Genomic DNA, 15,407 nt, shown 5'->3' on the forward strand with positions numbered 1-15,407 from the left:
ATAAAGGAAGACAGACATATAAACAATAATAAAACACTAATATATTCCCCACAATGGGAGCCCTGTAAGGGTTTGAGGTGATAAAGGACTGAAATCTATTGTTCAAACTAATCCAGAAGAATCAGAGATGTTGAAATCCACTCATACTTCCATACTATTCCCAGAATAAACACTAGTAGTTTCTGGTCCTTAAAGATCTGGGAATGAAGTTTAGATGACATCAGCATCTTTTACCTCAGTGATTTAATGCTTCTTGATTCTTGCTCAGCAGATTTCTCTTCATCAGTATGAATGAATGATGAGGTCATTGTGATGTCATCATCAGATCTGTGTGCACTTGCTTCTGTCTAACAGTGAATCTGCACTGCAGAGGTTCAGCAGCAGCAGACATGAGCAGTTGATCACAGATGTGTATGTGTGTGTATTCATTACACAAACACGCTTGTGTCCTGCTGCCTTCTCTCAGTGTTGTGCATCAGTAATAAATCAAAGCTCGCCTTCCGTCCGAGTGCTGCATCAGACTCTGTGTGTGTGTGTGTGTGTGTGTGTGTGTTTGTGTGTCTGTGTGTGTCGGTGCTCTGAATGGATACACAGCTTGTCGACATTAACAACGTCTCTGTTCATAGAGGTAAGATGCTCAGTTTGTATTTGTGTGATTTTTTTTACATGCAGTGTTTGTTTTGGGTTCAACATCACTTGGAAGAGATATTAATTCTGCATGTAAACAACATCGGTTTGATTATCAATCAGTCTGATCAGAGATGATTCAATCTCTTCTGATTCACATTTAAATCAATGTTATTCCTGCTCATGCATTTGCACATAAAACACAGAAACACACACACATGCACGCACACACAGTGTTTTAATTTAAACCCCTGATGAGAGAGTTCTGTGTGTGTGCACAGGTGATTATGCCTCTGACAGCTTTGTTCCTTCACACTTTCACTTGGGCCTGTGCAGGTAAGAGAATACACTCACTCTCACTCACTCACTCACTCACTCACTCACTCACTCACTCACTCACTGTATCACTCACTGAATCACTCACTCACTGACTCACTCTCTCACTGACTTACTCACTCACTGAATCACTCACTCACTCACTCACTCACTGAATCACTCACTGACTGACTCACTCACTCACTGAATCACTCACTGACTCACTCACTCACTCACTCACTCACTCACTCACTCACTGAATCACTCACTGAATCACTCACTCACTCACTCACTCACTCACTCACTCACTCACTCACTGAATCACTCACCCACTCCCTCACTGAATTACTCACTCACTGACTGTCTCACTCCCTCAATCACTCACTCACTCACTCACTCACTCTCTTACTCTCATTTATTCACGCACTCACTCACTCTCACTTTCTCACTCTCTCACTCACTTACTCACTCACTCACTTTCACTCTCTCACTCACTCTCTCACTCACTCACTCACTCACTCACTCACTCACTCACTCACTCACTCTCTCACTCAACCTCTTAATCACTCACTCACTCACTCAATCACTCACTCTCTTACTCTCACTTATTCACACACTTACCCACTCTCACTTTCTCACTCACTCACTCACTCACTCACTCACTCACTCACTCACTCACTCACTCATGGTCATTCACTTAAAGTGACCGTTGCCATTGTTTGGCTGATTCAGCATGTGGAATTAGTAATGTCAATCTAATAAAACGGCATCTCTGAATGGCTTGAGAGCGGGATTAAGCGGATCTGATGCAAAAGTATTTGATGAGATGACTGTATAGTACATGTGTCCAGAGCATTCGGTTAATATCATTATCATTTTTGACGTTTAGCGCCTTCTGCAACTCATTTTTAACAGTCATGTCTCATAAGATATCACAAATATAACAGAGTCGTCTGTGAGGAGTGAGATTTGCTGCTTTGATTTATGTTTTGTATCCCAGCATTCATAGCTCTTTCAGTTTTCAGTTTTGAGTAATGAATATTGACTACTGCCAACTACTGGTATGCAGTGTTGGGTGTAACTAGTTACTAAGTAATTAGTTACTGTAATTAAATTACTTTTCCTTTGAAAAAGTAAAGTAAGGGATTACTCTTATTTTCTTGTAATCTAATTACAGTTACTTCTGATGTAACTAAATACTGTGTGTATGGACAATTATATACTATAATACAAAAGTGGATTTAACATGGTTTAAGTTTACAATTCTCACTATTACCTGGTTGATTATTAGCATTAATATTAATGAGATGTTGGCTGTTTATTAATACTTAATAGCGCATATTAATGCCTGATTCTGCAAAACCTTATTCTACATCCTTAACCCTCCCCATTTCTACCAATACTTAAAATGTATAACTTCTTTAGTATTAGTTGTTGGAGTATATTTAGGCAAAAGTAGTTAACAGTTAGTTAATAGAGAGAATTGGACCCTAAAGTGGGACCAGAATAATTGATGTACTTTTATATATTATTTATTCGAGCCATTTCAAGCCTATTCTTGTATCATATTACTAATTACTTTCTAAATCCTATTTAGTACAAGTAATTAAATACTTTTTGGAGAGAGTAATTTGTAAAGTAATCTAATTACATGATTGAAGATGTAATTAGTAACTAGTAATTAATTATACTTTTTTTGAGTAACTTACCCAACACTGCTGGTATGTAAAGTGATAAAGTTATCTCGCGCAGGAGCAGAACACCTGTGATACTTGACAGTCAGGTGTTAAGGGCTCATTATAGTTGTGCATAGGTCCTACGGCATAGCCTCAATGCATATATATACTTTCCTCGATTTCATATATACTTCTGTCATTGTCCGCATTGATGTGCAATTACACATACAGACCACTAGTAGTCAGTATCCACAGCCCTGATTCAGTCTGATTTATCTTCATAGTTCGCTTTGATGATAATAGTGACAGTGACCTTACTAGATCATGTGAGTTGCATTTAGGGAACAAATGTTAAAAACCTCACAGGCTGAAACATCAATGAAAGAAACATCACATGTGTCGCTGAATTCCACTCGCCTTATGTTTTTCATTTGCGTGCTGAAGCCATTCGCCTCAGATTAGGTAAGAGATAAGGAGTTAGAGATATGGAGTTAATTCACGATTATCAGGATTGTTATTTGATGTAATGGTAAAAGTCGCATGTGTATAATACATGCAATAATAAGCCTATAGGTAGCCATAATAAATAAGTGACTAATGAAAAGTAGCAGGGACTATACATTACGTTGGCTTGGTCAGTCAAGGCAACTTTGGACCCAGACGCAGCCAATGTGAGCAAACCTCACAGTCTGCGCTATTGTGTTGGCATTAGTTTGGTGTGTCCCTACTCTAACACACACTCATTTTGATCTGTTTTAATCTTTTTCTGTGATTGGCACAGCTGCAATTGAACCCGTGCCCAAAATTGATGGACAGCAGACCTCTTCAATAACTTTACAGGAGAATGTTACTCATCGCTTTAACTGCCAATCAGAGGGATGGAATCCACAAGCCCCTCCTCTACTTTCCTGGTACCTGAATGGGGAGAGGCAGAGCGAGGTTACTGGCAGCAGGGGGGTGGGGCGTCTGGTCATGACATCATCAGGTGATGCTGGCGAGCTGAAGTATGGATCTGAGAGGAACAGCACATTCACGCTTAGACCCAAACGCTGGGACAGAGAGCTGATGTGTTCAGCCCAAAACCCCTTGGGCGGAAAGAGCTACAATGCAACTGTCACACTCAATGTACAGTGTAAGTCACCACTGATCCTAGATCAGACACTTCGTTTGTGTGTCTCCTTGCTGTCTTTATAGATACTTAAGAATTTAAGTAGTTTCCTTCAGTGTTTAGGGTTATACTATCTATCAAATATATACTAGCAAACTTAAACTTAAAAAGTAATTCATTGTGGCACATTACAATTTTCCCTCCATTTTTAATTTTTTCGATTTGCACAAAGTTTAGTGACTAGCATCTACAGACACCCAAGACTGAGTTACATACATTGTGGCAATAAACCAATCCGTCTTGTCAACAGATTCAGAGGTGAACATGTCAAAATGGTTATGATGAATCTGTGTCTTGACATAAAGCTGTTTATGTTCTCACAGTCATGAGGGTTCAAACACAGTTTCATTACAGTATCACCTAGAGCTTTCACAGATATAAAAAGCTTCAGTCTATAATCCTGAGATCTTAACTATGCTTTTCATACTGCTTTCTATAACACATCATCAAACAGTACAACTAAGGTGAAACATCCTGAAGTCTGAAATCTAAAGCTGAATTTCTCCTTCATGTTTTAGTCCAACCAGAGATTCTGAGGGTTGACGCTCACTACAGCGAGACCTCGGACCCCGGCCTGTCCCTCATTTTGTTTGCTTTGGTGCGATCCAATCCACCTGCTACTATCAGCTGGGTGGATCAGTCCGGTCATCTGGTGGCCAACACATCAGACTTTCTCATACTGGACTCGCGGAGCTACCCGTGGCTAGCCAATCACAGTCTACATGTCACTCTGAGTAGCCTATCAAGGAACATCTCCATTAATGCCAACAACAGCCTTGGCTCCGCCCACACTAACTTGACTCTTACACGTAATGTTTAGTTTTCAGACTTTCTTTAATTTTAATATATGTGGCAAAATGTCAGGTAATGATGAGATGTCTGGTAATGATATGATGTCTGGTAATGATGTGATGTCAGATAATGATGTGATGCCAGGTAATGATGTGATGTCAGATAATGATGTGATGTCAGATAATTATGTGATGTCAGGTAATGATGCGATGTCAGATAATGATGCGATGTCAGGTAATGATGTGATGTCAGGTAATGATGTGATGTCAGGTAATGACGAGATGTCAGGTAATGATGAGATGTCATTACATGTAATGATGTGATGTCAGGTAATGATGCGATGTCAGGTAATGATGTGATGTCAGGTAATGATGTGATGTCAGGTAATGATGAGATGTCAGGTAATGATGAGATGTCAGGTAATGATGTGATGTCAGATAATGATGTGATGTCAGGTAATGATGAGATGCCAGGTAATGATGTAATGCCAGGTAATGATGTGATGTCAGGTAATGATGTGATGTCAGGTAATGACGAGATGTCAGGTAATGACAAAATGTCAGGTAATGACGAGATGTCAGGTAATGATGTGATGTCTGGTAATGATAAGATGTCAGGAAATTATGAGACGCCAGGTGATGTGGTAATGATGTGATGTCATTACAGGTAATGATGTGATGAGAGGTAATGATGACATATCAGGTAATGATGACATGTCAAGTAATGATGTGATGTCAGGTAATGATGTGATGTCAGGTAATGATGAGATGTCAGGTAATGACTAGATGTCAGGTAATGGTGTGATGTCATTACAGGTAATGATGTGATGTCAGGAAATTATGAGATGCCAGGTAATGATGTGATGCCAGGTAATGATGTGATGTCAGGTAATGATGTGATGATAGGTAATGACTAGATGTCAGGTAATGACGAGATGTCAGGTAATGACAAGATGTCAGGAAATTATGAGACGCCAGGTGATGTGGTAATGATGTAATGTCATTACAGGTAATGATGTGATGTCAGGAAATTATGAGATGCCAGGTAATGATGTAATGCCAGGTAATGATGTGATGTCAGGTAATGATGAGATGTCAGGTAATGGTGTGATGTCATTACAGGTAATGATGTGATGTCAGGAAATTATGAGATGCCAGGTAATGATGTAATGCCAGGTAATGATGTGATGTCAGGTAATGATGTGATGTCAGGTAATGACTAGATGTCAGGTAATGACGAGATGTCAGGTAATGACAAGATGTCAGGTAATGACGAGATGTCTGGTAAAGATAAGATGTCAGGAAATTATGAGACGCCAGGTGATGTGGTAATGATGTGATGTCATTACAGGTAATGATGTGATGAGAGGTAATGATGACATATCAGGTAATGATGACATATCAGGTAATGATGACATGTCAAGTAATGATGTGATGTCAGGTAATGATGTGATGTCAGGTAATGATGAGATGTCAGGTAATGGTGTGATGTCATTACAGGTAATGATGTGATGTCAGGAAATGATGAGATGCCAGGTAATGATGTGATGCCAGGTAATGATGTGATGTCAGGTAATGATGTGATGTCAGGTAATGACGAGATGTCAGGTAATGACTAGATGTCAGGTAATGACGAGATGTCAGGTAATGACGAGATGTCTGGTAATGATAAGATGTCAGAAAATTATGAGACGCCAGGTGATGTGGTAATGATGTGATGTCATTACAGGTAATGATGTGATGAGAGGTAATGATGTTATGTCAGGTAATGATGACATATCAGGTAATGATGACATGTCAAGTAATGATGTGATGTCAGGTAATGATGTGATGTCAGGTAATGATGACATGTCAGGTAATGATGTGATGTCAGGTAATGATGAGATGTCAGGTAATGATGAGATGTCATTACATGTAATGATGTGATGTCAGGTAATGATGTGATGTCAGGTAATGGTGTGATGTCATTACAGGTAATGATGTGATGTCAGGAAATTATGAGATGCCAGGTAATGATGTGATGCCAGGTAATGATGTGATGTCAGGTAATGATGTGATGTCAGGTAATGTGATGTCAGGTAATGACGAGATGTCAGGTAATGATGTGATGTCAGGTAATGATGTGATGTCAGGTAATGATGTGATGTCAGGTAATGATGTGATGTCAGGTAATGACTAGATGTCAGGTAATGACGAGATGTCAGGTAATGATGTGATGCCAGGTAATGATGTGATGCCAGGTAATGATGTGATGTCAGGTAATGATGTGATGTCAGGTAATGTGATGTCAGGTAATGACGAGATGTCAGGTAATGACGAGATGTCAGGTAATGATGAGATGTCATTACATGTAATGATGTGATGTCAGGTAATGATGTGATGTCAGGTAATGATGTGATGTCAGGTAATGATGTGATGTCAGATAATGATGTGATGTCAGGTAATGATGTGATGTCAGGTAATGTGATGTCAGGTAATGACGAGATGTCAGGTAATGACGAGATGTCAGGTAATGATGTGATGTCTGGTAATGATGTGATGCCAGGTAATGATGTGATGTCAGGTAATGATGTGATGTCAGGTAATGTGATGTCAGGTAATGACGAGATGTCAGGTAATGACGAGATGTCAGGTAATGATGTGATGTCTGGTAATGATAAGATGTCAGGAAATTATGAGACGCCAGGTGATGTGGTAATGATGTGATGTCATTACAGGTAATGATGTGATGAGAGGTAATGATGTTATGTCAGGTAATGATGACATATCAGGTAATGATGACATGTCAAGTAATGATGTGATGTCAGGTAATGATGTGATGTCAGGTAATGATGACATGTCAGGTAATGATGTGATGTCAGGTAATGATGAGATGTCAGGTAATGATGAGATGTCATTACATGTAATGATGTGATGTCAGGTAATGATGTGATGTCAGGTAATGGTGTGATGTCATTACAGGTAATGATGTGATGTCAGGAAATTATGAGATGCCAGGTAATGATGTGATGCCAGGTAATGATGTGATGTCAGGTAATGATGTGATGTCAGGTAATGTGATGTCAGGTAATGACGAGATGTCAGGTAATGATGTGATGTCAGGTAATGATGTGATGTCAGGTAATGATGTGATGTCAGGTAATGATGTGATGTCAGGTAATGACTAGATGTCAGGTAATGACGAGATGTCAGGTAATGATGTGATGCCAGGTAATGATGTGATGTCAGGTAATGATGTGATGTCAGGTAATGTGATGTCAGGTAATGACGAGATGTCAGGTAATGACGAGATGTCAGGTAATGATGTGATGTCTGGTAATGATAAGATGTCAGGAAATTATGAGACGCCAGGTGATGTGGTAATGATGTGATGTCATTACAGGTAATGATGTGATGAGAGGTAATGATGTTATGTCAGGTAATGATGACATATCAGGTAATGATGACATGTCAAGTAATGATGTGATGTCAGGTAATGATGTGATGTCAGGTAATGATGACATGTCAGGTAATGATGTGATGTCAGGTAATGATGACATGTCAGGTAATGATGTGATGTCAGGTAATGATGAGATGTCAGGTAATGATGAGATGTCATTACATGTAATGATGTGATGTCAGGTAATGATGTGATGTCAGGTAATGGTGTGATGTCATTACAGGTAATGATGTGATGTCAGGAAATTATGAGATGCCAGGTAATGATGTGATGCCAGGTAATGATGTGATGTCAGGTAATGATGTGATGTCAGGTAATGTGATGTCAGGTAATGACGAGATGTCAGGTAATGATGTGATGTCAGGTAATGATGTGATGTCAGGTAATGATGTGATGTCAGGTAATGATGTGATGTCAGGTAATGACTAGATGTCAGGTAATGACGAGATGTCAGGTAATGATGTGATGCCAGGTAATGATGTGATGTCAGGTAATGATGTGATGTCAGGTAATGTGATGTCAGGTAATGACGAGATGTCAGGTAATGACAAGATGTCAGGTAATGATGTGATGTCTGGTAATGATAAGATGTCAGGAAATTATGAGACGCCAGGTGATGTGGTAATGATGTGATGTCATTACAGGTAATGATGTGATGAGAGGTAATGATGTTATGTCAGGTAATGATGACATATCAGGTAATGATGACATGTCAAGTAATGATGTGATGTCAGGTAATGATGTGATGTCAGGTAATGACTAGATGTCAGGTAATGACGAGATGTCAGGTAATGATGTGATGCCAGGTAATGATGTGATGTCAGGTAATGATGTGATGTCAGGTAATGTGATGTCAGGTAATGACGAGATGTCAGGTAATGACAAGATGTCAGGTAATGATGTGATGTCTGGTAATGATAAGATGTCAGGAAATTATGAGACGCCAGGTGATGTGGTAATGATGTGATGTCATTACAGGTAATGATGTGATGAGAGGTAATGATGTTATGTCAGGTAATGATGACATATCAGGTAATGATGACATGTCAAGTAATGATGTGATGTCAGGTAATGATGAGATGTCAGGTAATGATGACATATCAGGTAATGATGGCATGTCAGGTAATTATGTGATGGTAGTTTTGTGTGATTGGTTTACAGCAGTTGTAATAAATCTGTATGTTTTTTTCAGAAGTTTAATACTTATTCAAATACTTGGATGTATCATGCAGAATTCTTGCAGTCACGGGTGGAGGTGCCAATGTTTGGAATAGTGACAGGTGGGGCTCTTGGATTCGTTACCCTTCTCATCCTCACGCTAATGGTCTTCTTCCTCTTACAGAAAGACAAAACCAAAGCAATCGGTACCAAACACACTTTATCTCACAAATACTAATAAAAGTTAAAACTTTTGAACTTTTTTTAACAAGTCTTTCTCTCTTTCTTGCTCAGAGGATCCAATCACTCTGCATCTTTCCTCCAAATGGTGGGACAGTTGAGTTCTTGTGGTCTTTAATAAAGCTTTAGTTTTATAACAGGGCTGATCAGTCATTATTAATACTGGTGGTGTTTTTCATTGAGCAGCAGTAGTGATGTACTGAAGGTTCAGGTGCATGGGATGTATCTCCCAAGAGAGAATATGTCACTCCCATCACATGTGCAGTTGAATGATGATCGTGCGCTCTGTAAGGGTGAGTATTTGTTAGTGACTGTTCTCAGACCAGTAAACTATAAACACAACAAACTCTCATCTGTAAATGTTTGTAGGACAACAGAACTCCAAACAGAACACGCTGGAGAGGAGACGGGTAGATGAGGAAGAGGAAGATTTGTCCACAGCATACGCTGCCCGAGGTCAGAGGTCATGACCTGTGAGAGATTTATTTGAAGCTCTTGATGTGTGTCTTTGTGTTAGGTTTAGTCTCAGCAAATGTATGTGATTTGATTATGATTTTGTCTCTACAGGGTTTGCTAGATATCCAATGGTGGGTTACATCTATAAAGTGAGCAGCACCAGTAGTGATGAGATCTGGCTCTGATGATCATTCTCGCTGACTGTTTTGTTGACATCATTTATGCTGACTGTTTTGGCGACATCATTTACGTTGACCGATTCTGCGACATCATTTACGCTGACTGATTCAGCGACATCATCCACAGTGACTGATTCGATGACATCATTTACGCTGACTGTTTCGATGACATCATTCACGTTGACTGATTCGATGACATCATTCACGCTGACTGATTCGATGACGTAATTTACGCTGACTGTTTCGATGACATCATTCACGCTGACTGATTCGATGACATCATTCACGCTGACTGATTCGATGACATCATTTACGCTGACTGTTTCGATGACATCATCCACAGTGACTGATTTAGCGACATCATCCACAGTGACTGATTCGATGACATCATTTACGCTGACTGTTTCGATGACATCATTCACGTTGACTGATTCGATGACATCATTCACGCTGACTGATTCGATGACATCGTTCACGCTGACTGATTCGATGACGTAATTTACGCTGACTGTTTCGATGACATCATTCACGCTGACTGATTTGATGACATTATTTAAGCTGACTATTTTGTTGACATCTTTCACGCTGACTGTTTCGATGACATCATTCACGCTGTCCGATTTGATGACATCATTCACGCTGACCGGTTTGATAATATCATTCATGCTGACCGATTCGATGACATCATTCACGCTGACCGGTTCGATGACATCCTTCACGCTGACCAATTCAGTGCAGTGTATTATGAGATGACATTGTTAAAATGAATGTTTGTGGGAATAATATTTAAAGACCGGAAATGTTGAGTACGTTCATACTCAGTATTTTAAAAACAAAATTTACCCAGAATTCTCTGCTGCTATATGGAATGTAATTTGTAATATAAATGGAGCGTATATTAAATCATTAATCATTATAAGATCGGTATATATTTAAAGAGGAGTATAAAAAAATCTTGACATTATATTTAAAGAAGAGTTTGATAAAATCATATGTGTGTGTATATTTATGTGTAAGTATATTTGTGTATAGCTCAGTGTAAGTGTGTAGGTATGACTTATGATTTAATAGAAGCATGTCATGTTTTTTCTGTCCACGAGGAGGCGCAGCTGCAGTCTTTACTCTTAAATCTTCTGTATCATCTCATGCTTGTCTCAGTCAAACATTAAAAGAGATATGAACTTGTCCAGATTCATTACAGACTCCAATAAACTAAACATATAAAGAAGAAACCATTTCTTTTTTTTTTATTACATTTTGCATTGTTGTGCCTGTAATGATCTGCAGTAGTTTTGCAGATGTGAGTTTGAGATGTTTGGAGATGTGTGTGTGTGTGTGTGTGTGTGTGTGTGTGTGTGTGTGTGTGTGTGTGTTTCGCAGGTGCTTGTGGTCTACAGTTATTGAACAGGAAGTCATATGTGGTATTCTTCATCTCCAGTCTATATGAATATATGTACAATTACAAGAACTTAAACACACACCTACACAAACAAAACTAATAACACTGATAAACTCATTTTTAGTGTAAATTTTTTTCCATTAAAGTGATTGTAGAATTGAGATTTGTTTTGTTTTGACTTGAATAAATGAACTTTAGTTTGAGTTTATTTAGTTTGATTCGATGTTCTGATCTCAGTTGTTATCACACATGTACATTATAACTGTTTGGGGTAAAATTAGTAAAATCTTTGTGAATCTTTGCCAGTCACTTCCTGTTCATCATCATCATCATCATCATCATCATCACCGCCTCAGTGTGTGAGTCAGACACTCGCGCTCTCACGGGTACGTACATCAATCTTTATTTTTCACTTTTCATAACTAAAAGTTTAAGTTTAATCTGTTTCTGATTGTTAAATTTTAAGTGATATTTGAAATGCATTATACATGGATGCGATTTCTTATATAACTTTTCAGTTTGAATTTAAATGAGACAACTTGAGGATATAAATGAATCTAGTTTAACTTTAAACTGCTTAGTTAAAATTTTTATAACCAGATATTGGCCTGGTTTAAAATGAAACCAAATGTAGTTACCAACCAAAGCGATTCACTATAATTAATTTTTAATAGTTAGATTGTATTGTGCTTGTATATAATTTAAAAATAACTATTTTTGAATTTATGCTTTTTATTCAAAGCCTTATAACGCAGTAATGTGGTAACGATTCCGTGACCTTCAGCATGATCTTTATTAAGAAAACTTCATGCATTGTGCTTAGATTTCAACCTGTTAAACAAATTCATGTCAACGTGGTTTTGTGTTATTAAATAATTTACAAGTTAGGCTATTTAATTTAATCCAAGATATGAAATTAGGCAAATGTTTTTGCACAACAGATTAAAAGGTATTTTAGAAATAATGAAAGTTAAGAACGTTGAGATCATTCACACGTCAAAATGGAGGATTATGACAAATCAGCAGACAGCAGCAGTTTAATGTTTTTATTAACAGGAATCAAAGTGAAGAAAGAAAATACTGAGAGGAGAAAGAAAAATGAATAAAAGATCTTTCATGTGTCTGTTCTGCCTCCTGACAACTGTGAGCACAGAAGAGAATAAACTGGGTGAGAGAGATATGTTTATTCAGTGTTCATGTAGTGTTCTTTAGTGTTCATTTAGTGTTCATTTAGTGTTCTTTAGTGTTCATTTAGTGTTCATTCAGTGTTCATTTGGTGTTCATTCAGTGTTCATTTAGTGTTCATTTAGTGTTTATTAAGTGTTCATGTGTTCACTCAGTGTTTTCTCAGTGTTCATTTAGTGTTCATTCAGTGTTCATTTGGTGTTTATTAAGTGTTCATTTAGTGTTCATTTAGTGTTTATTAAGTGTTCATTCAGTGTTTATTTAGTGTTCATGTGTTTACTCAGGGTTCACTCAGTGTTCATTTAGTGTTCATGTGTTCACTTAGTGTTCATTCAGTGGTCAGGTGTTTATTTATTCAGTGTATATGTGTTTGTTCAGTGTTTATGTTTACTCAGTGTTATGTGTTCATTCAGTGATCATAGTTTATGTTATTTAGTTTCACCATTCAAAGTTTTACAGTAGGCCACCACCACCAGACTTGTTGTTTTAGAAGTTTTAATGTCCATTCATATTTTTCAATCTATTTTATTAAGATACAAACAGAAATATGTACAAAAATAAATTTTCAGGACTAAATGTTTTCTTTAGGCATTGTCAGTGTTAAGTGTGACGCCTCTTGGCACTAAACACATTTTGAGCGTTTTTGAGCAGAATGAAGTAAGAAGACTAATTTCTTTAAAATAAGAAATGAGGATTTAATTTGATTTAGGTTTAAGAGATCCTGCAGTTTCCTGCTATTGCTCAAGTGGAAGGGGAGTTTACCCTAAAAACTTCAATTTACATTTTTATACAGTTTTAATACTATATACACACATTTCCTGTATTTTCTGGATGTATTCTATTAAAGAGACAACAAATGTAATTCTGGCATGGTGGTCGAAGACTTTTTCACAGTACTGTAAGTTTAAAAAATAACATGATCAGATACTGTGAATAAGAATTATGTTTTAATAAATGTTAATTTGCTTTATTTTTGCTTCTAGACATTAAGGTCAAAGAGGGTGATACTGGTTTAATACTGAATTGTGATGGAGGAACGTTTCCAGCACATGAAAACAAGGCAGAAATAAATTTTACATGGGATGCATCTGGAGATTATCAGTGTGACGACTCTCAGGGAAAGTCAGTAATAATGACAGTAAAGATTCGATGTAAGTAGAGGTACGAGAGTCCTGCTGATGTTCTCATAGTGTACGTGATGTTTTGCATTGAAGTATTTTTGTGTATTTGTTACTGTGTGTAGCAAGTGAGGATCTGATTCAGCTGGACACCACAGCGACCATCGCTATATTGGTGGGTGATATCGCTGCCACAGTCCTGATCGGTTGGGCTGTTTACAGCATCTGTGCTCAACCCAAACCCAAGAGCACCTATCAGGGTAACAAAGGTGGGTTTACACAAACAGTCGAATCATTATTCATACTAGGCAACCACACCTGAACTTCATGTTCTCCATCAGACGATCTGAGAGCCTTCTAAAGAGACACTTAATAATCATCTAAACTTCTCTACAAAGCCGTCTACATGCTGAATGTCATTTGATTAGTGACTTAAACACTCTTAAATGTTCATTTGTACTTTACATCACAACTTAATGTAACTTCCTGGTTTTCTCTCTGTTTCCAGCCTCTGACAGACAGAATTTAATCAATAATGCTGCCGGAGACACTTATCAGGTAATACATCATTTATTTAAAGGTAACGTTAAATGATTAGTTGTAAAGTATGAATTAATCCTGTTGTGTTTCTTGGTGTTTAGCCTCTGGGCAACCGATCAGACGATTACAGCTCGCTTCAGCCAAATCGCAAGAATAAAAACAAAAATCAACCACTTTCACCATAAAATGACATTAAAACAAATCTTCTCATCATAATTCAGCTCAATGTCAGAATATGTGTGTTGTTCAAACCATAGTTTTATAAACGCTTTTAATCCTATAGAGACACACGATAAACACAACTCTTACACTTCAAAAATACATATCAAAAATAAAGATCTAAATAATTAAAGGAACTTGATAAACATCTCGTATTTGGTAACGCTTAACAAAAAAACATGAACTAAGAGTAATAAGTGTTGTAGACATTTTTCTTCTTTAACTAACAAATTAAAATGTATTATGTTAGCGTGCATTTCAATAAAACATTTCCACTTTGTTTTGAACAAAAGAAAACATTTTTAAAATCAGACAATGTCTTCATTTCACCTGCTGTACTTTGTATTCTTATTTCTATTCACAGTTCCTGTAAATGTTTATGAATTTTTGCTATAAAAGTTTATACACACACGTGATTAATAAATCATGCAAAATCATTTATTGACTTTTATTTTCATACTTCTGTTTCATGAATTAGTAAATAAATGTTTTTAAATGACTCTCATCTTTCTAGTGAGATGATGATTGGTTGTTTTAAAGTCGTTTCATCTGAATAATTAAAAGTAGATTTTAATATTAAACATTGATTGTTTTTGTTTTTCTGTAATAAATGTCTTCTGTTAGCTCATGTGTGTATAAAAAACTGTTTTGATCAAATATGTGTGTATGAAATAGCTTAACATTTAGCTCAAAATTGTGAGAAACAGAGCCGCATTATTTGTGAAATTATTTTGTCTTAATTTTCATTAAGGTTTGTAAAGTTAGTGATGTTATTCTGGTCATCGTTTCTGTTCCTCACAACAGTTACAACATTAACTTCTTATTTCACAATAAAGTGCACATGAAATCATTTGGACTTTTGTAATAGTTTATCATTAAATAATTCTGTATTCACTT

At 37.2% G+C, this 15,407-nt stretch overlaps 2 protein-coding genes and 1 long non-coding RNA gene across 6 annotated transcripts; all 3 read left to right on the plus strand.

Moving 5' to 3' along the window:
* Positions 1–380: 380 nt before the first annotated feature.
* Positions 381–10,333, plus strand: LOC141363251 (transmembrane protein 25-like). 4 transcript variants are annotated; one of them, XR_012368793.1, is made up of 9 exons: positions 381–628; positions 909–963; positions 3,400–3,750; positions 4,305–4,595; positions 9,249–9,380; positions 9,469–9,502; positions 9,601–9,707; positions 9,792–9,887; positions 9,982–10,333. XR_012368793.1 is itself a non-coding variant. In XM_073865848.1 (9 exons), the coding sequence occupies exons 2-8, from the start codon at positions 915–917 to the stop codon at positions 9,830–9,832; spliced, it is 1,005 nt and encodes a 334-aa protein (XP_073721949.1). In that variant the 5' UTR covers positions 381–628; positions 909–914; the 3' UTR covers positions 9,833–9,870; positions 9,982–10,331. The 4 variants fall into 4 exon arrangements, 3 of the variants coding, with proteins under 3 accessions (XP_073721949.1, XP_073721948.1, XP_073721947.1); XM_073865848.1 differs by having other exon boundaries at positions 9,792–9,870; positions 9,982–10,331; XM_073865847.1 differs by having other exon boundaries at positions 382–628; positions 9,784–9,887; positions 9,982–10,331.
* On the plus strand, positions 7,123–9,211 carry LOC141363257 (uncharacterized). The gene is made up of 3 exons (XR_012368796.1): positions 7,123–7,312; positions 7,839–7,874; positions 9,103–9,211. It is a non-coding gene; the product is annotated as an uncharacterized lncRNA (long non-coding RNA).
* Positions 10,334–11,518: 1,185 nt separating the features above from the next.
* On the plus strand, positions 11,519–15,360 carry LOC141363254 (T-cell surface glycoprotein CD3 delta chain-like). Its single transcript, XM_073865853.1, has 6 exons — positions 11,519–11,834; positions 12,505–12,616; positions 13,617–13,784; positions 13,877–14,020; positions 14,260–14,309; positions 14,393–15,360. The coding sequence occupies exons 2-6, from the start codon at positions 12,547–12,549 to the stop codon at positions 14,474–14,476; spliced, it is 516 nt and encodes a 171-aa protein (XP_073721954.1). The 5' UTR covers positions 11,519–11,834; positions 12,505–12,546; the 3' UTR covers positions 14,477–15,360.
* Positions 15,361–15,407: the final 47 nt, after the last annotated feature.

Source organism: Misgurnus anguillicaudatus, unplaced genomic scaffold (genome assembly GCF_027580225.2).
Source record: "Misgurnus anguillicaudatus unplaced genomic scaffold, ASM2758022v2 HiC_scaffold_33, whole genome shotgun sequence".
Lineage (NCBI taxonomy): Eukaryota > Metazoa > Chordata > Actinopteri > Cypriniformes > Cobitidae > Misgurnus > Misgurnus anguillicaudatus.

Bases quoted from the DNA above. Each gene is read 5' to 3' on its own strand.
- LOC141363254 (XM_073865853.1), top strand. From the start codon at position 12,547: ATGAATAAAAGATCTTTCATGTGTCTGTTCTGCCTCCTGACAACTGTG. The intron at 12,617-13,616 runs GTGAGAGAGATA...TTTTGCTTCTAG, and splicing joins CACAGAAGAGAATAAACTGG to ACATTAAGGTCAAAGAGGGT. The intron at 13,785-13,876 runs GTAAGTAGAGGT...TACTGTGTGTAG, and splicing joins AATGACAGTAAAGATTCGAT to CAAGTGAGGATCTGATTCAG.
- LOC141363251 (XM_073865846.1), top strand. From the start codon at position 915: ATGCCTCTGACAGCTTTGTTCCTTCACACTTTCACTTGGGCCTGTGCA. The intron at 964-3,399 runs GTAAGAGAATAC...TGATTGGCACAG, and splicing joins TTTCACTTGGGCCTGTGCAG to CTGCAATTGAACCCGTGCCC. The intron at 4,596-9,248 runs GTAATGTTTAGT...TGTATCATGCAG, and splicing joins CACTAACTTGACTCTTACAC to AATTCTTGCAGTCACGGGTG.